Here is a 10,146-nt window from a genome sequence, read left to right as displayed (position 1 = left end):
ATTTGAGCATTTGCGGGTGCGGCGCAGGGCGATGCAGGTTGAACCATTATTATTTAAAATTCAGGCGAGTGTGGAGTGGTTTCATGTTGAGGTCATGAATTGACTACATATTGCCGTGAAACATTGCAGACTCGTCCTAAATCCATTTATTTTGTTGTTTTGTCCTGCGTTATAAAGAACACCAACTCATTTACTTTATTGGAGATTCATAATCTAATCTTTTATTGTTTTGTTTTAAAATTCCATTTCTTTTCTTGTTTTATACCGAGATCAAGCAATAAATAATAACAACTTTCCTCTGTCTTCGTATATATTCTTCCTTCGTCTTCCTTTTTTTTTTGATTTCTTGTATTCAAATAAGGATAAAAGATTTCCTTTTTCGAGTCAAAGGATATTTTAACCGTGAATGGGTCTTTATATAATTAAGCAGTAATATATATCAACAAATTGATAGTGAAATATCAAAGCCTTGTAGTAGCTATCATATATATGACCATTTTAGTTATCTGGAAAAGATGGATAGCGCCGAAGGTATGCCAAGGCAGTTATGACGATTGACGTGACCAAAAATATGACTTGCGATATTGTCAGGAAGATAAATCGTGGCGCATTAAATATTATTATGCAACATTTTTCAGCTTATATGTCCATGATATGAGACATTTAAAGTTACACAGAAAATGAAAAAGAAAATATCTATATATATTGAAGAAAAGGATGTTGTTTTACGTCAATCTATTTTTTGGTGCAGAGACTTGGTCACTAAAAAGCTAACAATTTCTTTTAAATAAAAAACTTAAGCGGGGTGGGACTGGTGGATGCGGGTGTAGGTGCGAGGCAGGTGAATGCAGGTCCAAATACTATGCGGAGTGGGGTGGGTTGAGATTTTGCGGGTTAAGACAACCCCCTTCCCCCTACCCCTACCCCCCCCCCTCCAAATAAATAAATTAGGATCTCTTATCTCCCACCCGAGAATAGGGATGGCAAATGGGGCGGTGCGGGTGCAGGGCGGATTTAAGGCTATGCGGGACGGGACGGGACGGGACGAGTTTAAAGCTATGCGGTGCGGGGCGGTGCAGAGCGAGTTGAGATTATTTTTTAAAAGACTGATGCGGTGCGGGGCGGAATGCGGTCTAGGCGGGTTTGCATAAGTTTTCAAGATTTGGCCTATTGTACAAGTTATCCAGTGCGGAAAACCTTAAAGACCAGTCTATTTAAATATTTGGTAATTCATAGAAACAAAAATAAATCATTTTGTAATTTTTTTTTCAAATACACCTTTTAGTGAAATGTTAATTAAGTTAGAAATTTTGAAAAAAAGGAAAAAATTAGACATTTTAGGGAATATAAAATGTTGTTCAGACAAATATTTTTATGATTAAATTATTAACGTTTGTCACTTAAAAATCATCTAATGAAAGTTCGTTACACAAATATTACTATTTTAGTTTTTGTCACTTAAAAATCATACAACTAAATCCTGAATTTATAGTTATATTAAACTAAACTTCATTTTTGTTTCGAAATTATAAGCATACAACATACTAGCGGCCAACCAGAATTGTGGAAGTTTGTCGTTCAAGTTTTTGTCATTCTCAGTATTCCTGACTCTCTCTTTTTCATACAAAATGAGGGAATCCTCAATTCTAATTGAACAAATTTAGTCCATAGCAACAAAAGAGCTTTTCATTTTTTGGTTGATGAAATTGAAAATCCTGCAAAAAATAAATTAAGAAAAACTAGGAAAATGAAAAAAAAATAACTTTGCAGGGCGGGTGGATGCGTGTGCAATTGCTATGCGGTGCGGGGCAAGGCAGGGCGGGTTGAAACCTTCGCGGGTTTAGGTGGATTTGCCCCGCAACCGCACCGCACCATTTGCCATCCCTACCCGAGAATACAGCTTATTCAAACATTCCGACATTCCAAATTAAAAGAACTATAACTCTTACAATGGTATGCCTGATTGATAACTTCACTGGCTACAGATTGATTGCAACTGCTACCTCATGCCACCCAACTAGCACCCAGAAAATATTCACCCCATCATCTGATCAGTCGGTCATCTTAAAGAATTCTAAGTAGCCATCACAATTTGGAAAACTGACACTTTCCTAAGCTAAATGCCAAAGCATGCAGACACAACAGGGAAATAGTACATGATATTATGGTAAACCATCAAAAGACGAGTCCGGAACCCAATTATTGTTTTTTTGGACTCAAAGTACATTAATAAGTGTAAAAAAAAAAATTACCTTTCTATATATAACGTCCAAATACAAGACGCTATACCTTAACGGTAACTTTTGCCGTTAAAGTATAGCGTCTTGTATTTGGACGCTATATAGCCTGGCGATTTGACTGACATATATAGCGTTCTTAATTTATACGCTATACATATAGCGTACAAAAAAAACGCTATACCTGTTGATCTGCTGGCAGAAGGAACGTGGTCTTTGTAATTGAAGCGTCAAAATAAAAATTGAAGCCAACATTAAAGGACTGCGTATATATTTGGCCTTATGTATAGCGTTTTTTTTAATAGGAATTGGGTGGTCTTTGTTGCTCATATTGATCATGCTTCATTCCCTCACTTGATTTCTAGTTAGTTTTTTTTTAGTTTTTTTTTTCCATTCTTTTTTTGTGCTTTGTTTCTTAAAAAAAGTTTGATTAATGGAAAAATTGATCAAAANTATATATATATATATTGTCTTCCCACCTCATTAAAATTGACAGAAAACGTTACTCACATTCTCTAATGAAAACTGTCACATACATTTCTTACTTTATAGAAGACACATACATATATTACAAATAAGTAAAAGCGTTAAACACCGTAAGAAGAGAAGTACACTGCGTAAAGTTTGATGCTATTGTATAGCGTTTTTTTTGTACGCTATATGTATAGCGTATAAATTAAGAACGCTATATAAGTTAGTCAAATCGTCAGGTTATATAGCGTCCAAATACAAGACGCTATACCTTAACGGCAAAAGTTACCGTTAAGATATAGCGTCTTGTATTTGGACGTTATATATAGAAAGGTAACTCTTTTTTTTACACGTATTAATGTACTTTTGAGTCCAAAAAAACAACAATTGGGTTCCGGACTCTCAAAAGACTTGCATGATCTCACAAACAAAACAAAATTCTTGAATAAAGAGAAAAGCTTAAGTTCCTGAAAATGATTGTTTCATAAACTTCATCACTGAGTCACCAGAAAACTGATAATTCTTTACAGGCTACACGACAGTTCTAATTGGTTATTTCTTCTCTGCTTTAGCTGCTCTCTTCAACCTGGCTCCAATGTGTCGTGCATTTGTACACTCGATAAGCAGCTTGCCATAGGCATTGAATGATTTCAATAGCTAGCTGCTCCCTAGTAATTATGCATGTATGGACCCTGGACCTGGGTGCAGATGCGGATTCAGAATTTAAACTCTATGGGTTCAACTTTTAAGGGTTTAACATTGAACCTATTATATTTTTAAATTTATGGGTTTGTATCTACTATTTTCGCAATTTTAACGAATTTTTATACATAAATTCTTACTCCGTGCTGAAAGTTATGGGTTCAGTTGAACCCGTCATTAACAGACTACATCCGCCTCTGCCTGGGTGGCAGTAGCAAGTTCCTCTGCACTAAAATCACCAGCCTGCAAGAGAGAGTTCAAGGTAAATTTGCATAATGTGTTCAGATACCAAAGCAGGAATTCTGAACTAGCAGGGCAAAGAATAATTATTTTCAAATTTACCTTGACTTTCTTAGCACGACTTGGAAAGATGACAAGCTTAGCCTTGTAAGTCTTGAGCCTCTGGACATTGGTTTGGAGACCTTGTAAGGATCTATTCCTGTGGCGATGATTAACAGCAATGCCAATGGTTGGTGCTAGTTTCTTGGGAACACCAGATGCCTGAAATCCAAAGCTACTTATTAATGGGGATATCAATCGTACAAGTGCTTCAAAATAATAGGCAGTTTAAATAAAAGTATCTGGACAACAAAGAACATGACTAACAAATAGAATTTCCATTTGTACTCGATGGCATGGCTTTTGTTCTTTTCTATGGGGGACAGGGTGGTGAAGAGGAGTAAATGACATTCGACAAGTAACTAGAATCTCACTTTCAGTTCTTCAAGAGAAAATCCCCTCCCAGCATGGACTTTCATGTTGTATTCAAGTGTTTGTCCATGAACAATAGGTCGAAGTGATCCCGCAGTTGGCCTAGGGAAGATCTTCACACCCTTCTGCTGCATAGCTGAAGACAACAGAACAAAGACAGGTAGGAAAATGTTAATACTGTTCAACAAAAATTGAATTTTAAAAAAGAAAAGAATCATGCCAAGTAGTCCAACAAAATGGTAGCTTACCAGCACGTCTCCTTGTTTTCCTAGCTGGTTGGTTGAACCAAGTCCTTACATAGTTTTGCCAATGCTTCTTGAAGTGCCCGTTGGGTATAACGTTGTTGTGATTCAAGTCTTACCTGAAATTGAACAGAAATGGAATATCTCAAACAAACATCACAAAGCTAGCTGCTCTTCTGAACTAACTAGCATAAAACTCTCACTTGTCTTTACACTTTGTACTTTTGTGAACTTTGATTTTGTATTACCACAACAACATACCCAGTATATTTACACATGTGGGGTCTGTGGAGGGTAGTATGTACGCAGACCTTACCTATACCTAGTGAAGGTAGAGAGGCTGTTTCCAATAGACCCTCGGCTCAAAAAGGTAGGGAGGAGGAGGAGGAGAAGAATAAGCAGAGGGAGAATACGATAACTGAAACAAACTTTGATTTTGTATTGTTCAAAGAAAATTAAACTTTAATGAAAATCTAATCAACTCATAACAAACAATCACTAATAACAGTTCATAAATGTGCAAGTCTAAATATTCAAACATGTTCTCTTCGTCATCACTAAATAGTAAATACTATTCATATGGCATTACACATCTCTTTAACAGCCTCTTTCACAAGAATAGGCATTCACATATAGTTGATCTTTTTCAAGTTCTTTTGTTATTTTCTCCATGAAATGCATTAACTTCACTTTGGAGAGATTCTAAACATGCCCTTCTACTTACACAATTTTCTACCAAGAATTAAGTTCAGAATAAAACACAATCCACTGTCGGCTGGTAGTAAAAGTTCCATTTTTGATAGCACAAACTAGGCAACAGCCGGGAAAAGCCACCCAAACCAAACCAAACCAAAAAAAACGTTAGCTTCCCAAATCTAAAGGTCAGATTTATACAAACTATAGGTCACATAAATCAAGAAAAATATCTAATCAGGTTTTAAGATACTGTATAAAAAAGGAGATATAGTCCAATAACACCTCCAAATTCCTCCTACAATTGAACAAAGACTTCGCAAAACACCCCGATTCAACATCTATTAAATTGTGCAAGCTTATTAAGGCATAACTATAAGCAAATCGTACTATATCATAACTAACAGAACCGAGACACTACAAATAAACACAAATAAATCCAAAATTCTCAGTTAACAAATACTCTAAAAGGGTCTGAACAGACGACGATTCAGAAAATCTTTCAAAAACAACTTCATACCAATAGTACAAACAAAAGCCTATTCGCTATTTGACATTGTGGATAATCCATATTACATCAGATGCACTGTTAACTGATATTCGGAAACAGCCTCTCTACCCCCTCTCTACCCATCGGGAAAGGGGTAAGGTCTGCGTACACACTACCCTGGGATTTCACTGGGTTGTTGTTGTTGTTGTTGTTGCACTGTAAATTGATAAGCAGGAAGCAGCCTACTCCATGTACTGACAGCTAAAGGCCTCCAAAACCAGCAGGGACTATTTATTTAAGTAGAAAGGATTTCATTCTCTGTAAACATTTAAGACTAAATAACTCATCGCATTCCAAATCACCGCACATATTGATCATCCAATTAGCAATTAGATGCGCCGCTTCTTTGGAAGGCGGCATCCATTATGGGGACGTCGTGTTGTGTCCTCAATGAATACCACAGGATTCTTATCTCCACGAGAATGAGTATAGCCCTCTCTGAAGCTTAGAATTGCTTGTTTCTTTTTCTTAAAGAAAGTAAAGCCATTTACTTTCATGACCACTGACCTCAAGCCCCGGTCTCTGGCTTCACGCCCAACATGTTCTGCAGTTGATTCAGCAGCATATCTTGCAATTTTTGTTCCTTTTCCTGTTATCTTACCTGCAGTAGCCCCAAACTTTTTGTTCCCTTTTGAATCCGTCACAGTAACAAAGGCGTTGTTGCGAAGAACCTTTATATGAACAATATCAGCATCCTGCTCGACATGATACCTAGAAAGTGGAGCACCACCCAGAATACCCCTCGTATTGTCCTCCGTAAGTCCTCTAACAAAGTCCATTGGTCTAGAATTGTTTCCCATCTCAGCTTCCTTTGGGCTTTCAGAATGTATGAAACACCTCCTCCCAGCATTATATGGTGAATAAACATTCATTCCCAAGACTGAGTGCTGATTACTGCATATTTTGCTTTCAGTCTTCCCTTGAATACCTGCAGAAAAATGAACCATTGAGCCAAAAGTTCAAGAATTACTGCTTATCTAAGACCAGAATAAGAGACAAGGGCATATGCATGCCAGGTATACACAATACAGTTTTGCAGATGCATATTAAGAAGCTGGAAAAAACCAAGAGAGATTCCTGGATCTACTAAATACAAGTGAGTTAGACATTGTAATAGATTCAAACACATCTACACAATTACAAATCACAAGGTTCTACCACTGCTGGATACAATTACCTTTCTATTACTCAAGCCGTTAGTAATGGAGACCGAGACCCTAATTGTAAAATCCACAAGTTCTGCTCCACCTCCTTAGAAGTTCCCTTATAAGGTTGATGGAAGCATTTTTCTTTCTCCCACGCTTGGAAGAGTAACAGAAAAATCCAACAGGACAGGGAAAACCAATAGAGCAACAAGTAAGAGAGTCAATTTCAACAAGTTCCCCTGATGGAAAGATTTGACAAAATACTATGTGGGCAACCAACAAGAAAACTTATTATTTGAAATGATTTTTTTTTAAAAAAAAGAAAGAGAAACAGAAGGAAGGATTATCCTTAATGTTTTTATTTCTCTTACCTACCAAAGCAACAAAACAAATAAAGCGAAATCACGGCAGGTTATCGTTGGGGTCTCTAAATGTTTTTTTACATGTTCTTATATGGAAAAACTACTCTAGATGGTCTCGTGTCTTCCTTGCAGGACTTCTGTATCTCTTTATAATCCATATATTGATAGAAAGAGATGAAACACAAAAAACACTAGTCTTCTATTCTTTTTCTTTTTTTGAGAATGTAAGTAGCTTGTAAATTGAAAAGGAGAAATTGCCTAACACCAAGCTGGTGCTAAGTCTCTACAAGTTATCAGGAGGCCTTCCACACAAAACGAAAAGGAAGGAATTCTGCAGTGACAAAACTATGCTTGCAGGGAATCAATGAAATCTAACATACTTTCCCTCATATGTATGTTATCTTTTATCTTTGTACCCCTAAACTATCAAGCGCTCAGCTGAACTCTTCCATTTACTTGGATCAAAATTTATGATTTATCCATAACATTTGAAAAAATTCAAAAATCTGCAAGCAAAAAAAAAAACCAACTATCATCTTCCATTTTGATAGTCCAATTTAATAAATTTAACTTTTGAGTTCTGCCCCCTTTATACTATCTTTTGATCCTCCTCAGGCTGTAGCTTTGAGAAGTCTTTGTTATCAAAGAGAATATGAAAAGGTTAATCTACAATGCTATCTCTAATCCTCTGATATAATTTTAATAAAAGTCCGCATGGAGAAGCTTTCACTCTTCGACTGAGATTCAATAACCGAAAAGGTAATGCCTTACCCTACAACTTTGAGACTATCAAAGCACATCATTCAACTTATATCAAGCATAAGTTTTGATCTTTACGGTATTTATAAAACCATTTAAGTACTATTCACTAAAGGTAAAAGATTTTAAGCTCGCAACCATGGAAAGATATTTGTAATAGTTCAAAATAAACTCCAAATATGCACACTTTCAATAACAAAGATATGCAACTTAATGAAGACAAGTACGAATCATTTAATAGTACCCACCATAATTTGGAAACGCAGAAAAGGTCCTGAAAGCTTGAGGATGATGAGAAGAATGTAATCTGAAAGCATTGGCAGCCCATAAGACACTGCGTATAAGTTTCATCTTGCCTGTAACACTAAGCAAATCACTTCACCTTAGCATTTATTTTGACCCCAAAAAAAAAACCAGTTTAGTACACACAATAAAAATGAAAATTAAATTTCAGTCAAAATCTAATCAAGTCATAACAAACAACCACTCATAAGAATCCATAGATGTGCAAAATCTAAATATTCAAACATGTGCTCTATGTCATCACTAAATACTATTCATCTGGCATTACACATCTCTTAACGGTCTCTTTCACAAGAATAGACATTCACATATAGTTGATCATTTTCAAGTTCTTTTGTTATTTTCTCCATGAAATACATTAACTTCACTTTGGAGAGATTTTAAACATGCCCTTCTACTTACACAATTTTCTACCAAGAATGACAACAGCAACAACAACAACCCAGTAAAATCCCACTATTGGGGTCTGGAGAGGGTAGTGTGTACGCAGCCTTACCCCTACCCCGAAGGAGTATAGAGGCTGTTTCCGAAAGACCCTCGACTCAAGAAAACAAAAAGACAAAAGGAGACAATATTAGTATCAGCAAAGAAATCATATGAAAAACAGGAACAACATAAAATTCAGAAGAAAGATGCAAAGCAAAAGCGATAGCTAGTAAATAGTTCCTGTGCTGAAAAGTGAAATAGTAAGACACAACATTGCCGCTAACTATCTTAGACAAAAACCCTACCAGACTGGTCTCGCAATGGTACAAAGAGCCCGTTTGGATGGTCTTATTTTAAGTGACTTTTAAGCGAAAATAGCTTTTAAGCCATAAGTTAGGAATTCTAGCTTTTGGCTTTTGGCTTGTTTTTGTCATTTTAGCTTATAAACAAATGCTTAAAAACATTTTTTTACTCTATCCAAACACTACAAAATGGCTTAAAAGTTATTTTGGCTTAAAAGCACTTAAAATAAGCCAATCCAAACGGGCACAAAGAAAGGAATACTCGACCTTCACATCTCCCTATCCAGTAAAATTTCCATTTATGAAAGCACAAACTAGTCAACAACCGGGAAAAGGCACTCAAACCAAATCAAACCAAAAAAAAAAAAAAGTACCGTTAGATTCCAAAAATGTAAAGGTCAGATTTATACCAACTATAGGTCACATAAATCAAAAAAATATCTAACCAGATTTTCAGATACTGTATTCAAAAAAAAGGAATATAGTCCAATCACACCTCCAATTTCCTCCTACAATTGAACAAACACTTGGGAAAACACCCTGATTTCAACATTTATTCAAAAGGCAAAACCATAAGCAAATCGTACTATACCATAACTAACAAAACCGAGACACTACAAATAAACGCAAATAAATCGGAAATTCTCAGTTAACGTTCAACTCTAAACGGGTCTGAAAACCCCCCAGAAAAGATTAGGTTCATTAACCGAGACACATTTTCATATCAAACTCATGTGCAAATACAAATTCAGTACCACATAGCTTACAGATACAACTGAGGAAAATAACGAGCATTAATAGGATTGAAAATGAATTAGATTATTCATAAACCTTGGGGATTTTTCTAGGAGAAAGAATGAGAGGTACCTGGTTAGCTAGTGCTTCTGGAGGCTATGGAATTACCAAGGCGAAGAAAGCGGTTTGTTCTTTGAGATTTCCGAATGGGCTGTTAAATGGGCCAGATCACTGCCAAAACACGGTATAGCCAGTTTTCATACTGGTCAATCAAAAATAGCCAGCGTTTACCAAGTCAATGAAAAATAGCCACCGTTTTGCTGCAATAGAGACCGGTCCAGCATAATATACTGGAGTTCGGTGCACTTGTGTATGAACTCCAGCATATTATGCTGGACCGGTATACTTTGCTGGCTCCAGTATAACATACTGGAGACTGGAGCACTGATGCTCCAAACTCCAGTATATTATACTGGACCATTATACTTGCTGGAACTCCAATATATTA

The 10,146-nt window shown here is 36.3% G+C and overlaps 2 protein-coding genes across 4 annotated transcripts; both read right to left on the bottom strand.

The window, feature by feature from the left end:
- Window positions 1-3,570: 3,570 nt before the first annotated feature.
- Window positions 3,571-5,627, bottom strand: LOC109210208 (60S ribosomal protein L13-1-like). The gene is made up of 6 exons (XM_019373583.1): window positions 5,577-5,627; window positions 5,462-5,473; window positions 4,419-4,482; window positions 4,124-4,257; window positions 3,753-3,911; window positions 3,571-3,653 (listed from the first exon to the last, which is right to left on the bottom strand). The coding sequence occupies exons 1-6, from the start codon at window positions 5,625-5,627 to the stop codon at window positions 3,588-3,590; spliced, it is 486 nt and encodes a 161-aa protein (XP_019229128.1). The 3' UTR covers window positions 3,571-3,587.
- On the bottom strand, window positions 5,431-9,857 carry LOC109210214 (probable ribosomal protein S11, mitochondrial). Of its 3 annotated transcripts, none has more exons than XM_019373595.1 (3): window positions 9,771-9,857; window positions 8,121-8,236; window positions 5,431-6,534 (listed from the first exon to the last, which is right to left on the bottom strand). In XM_019373595.1, exons 2-3 carry the CDS (start codon window positions 8,221-8,223, stop codon window positions 5,936-5,938), a joined length of 702 nt encoding a protein of 233 aa, XP_019229140.1. In that variant the 5' UTR covers window positions 8,224-8,236; window positions 9,771-9,857; the 3' UTR covers window positions 5,431-5,935. The 3 variants fall into 3 exon arrangements, with proteins under 3 accessions (XP_019229140.1, XP_019229142.1, XP_019229141.1); XM_019373597.1 differs by having other exon boundaries at window positions 8,121-8,228; XM_019373596.1 differs by lacking the exon at window positions 9,771-9,857 and adding an exon at window positions 9,735-9,767.
- Window positions 9,858-10,146: the final 289 nt, after the last annotated feature.

The sequence above is a fragment of the Nicotiana attenuata genome, unplaced genomic scaffold (genome assembly GCF_001879085.1).
Source record: "Nicotiana attenuata strain UT unplaced genomic scaffold, NIATTr2, whole genome shotgun sequence".
Classification (NCBI taxonomy): domain Eukaryota; kingdom Viridiplantae; phylum Streptophyta; class Magnoliopsida; order Solanales; family Solanaceae; genus Nicotiana; species Nicotiana attenuata.
Note: the sequence above shows the minus strand (reverse complement) of the source record. Positions and strands in the feature narration are given on the sequence as shown.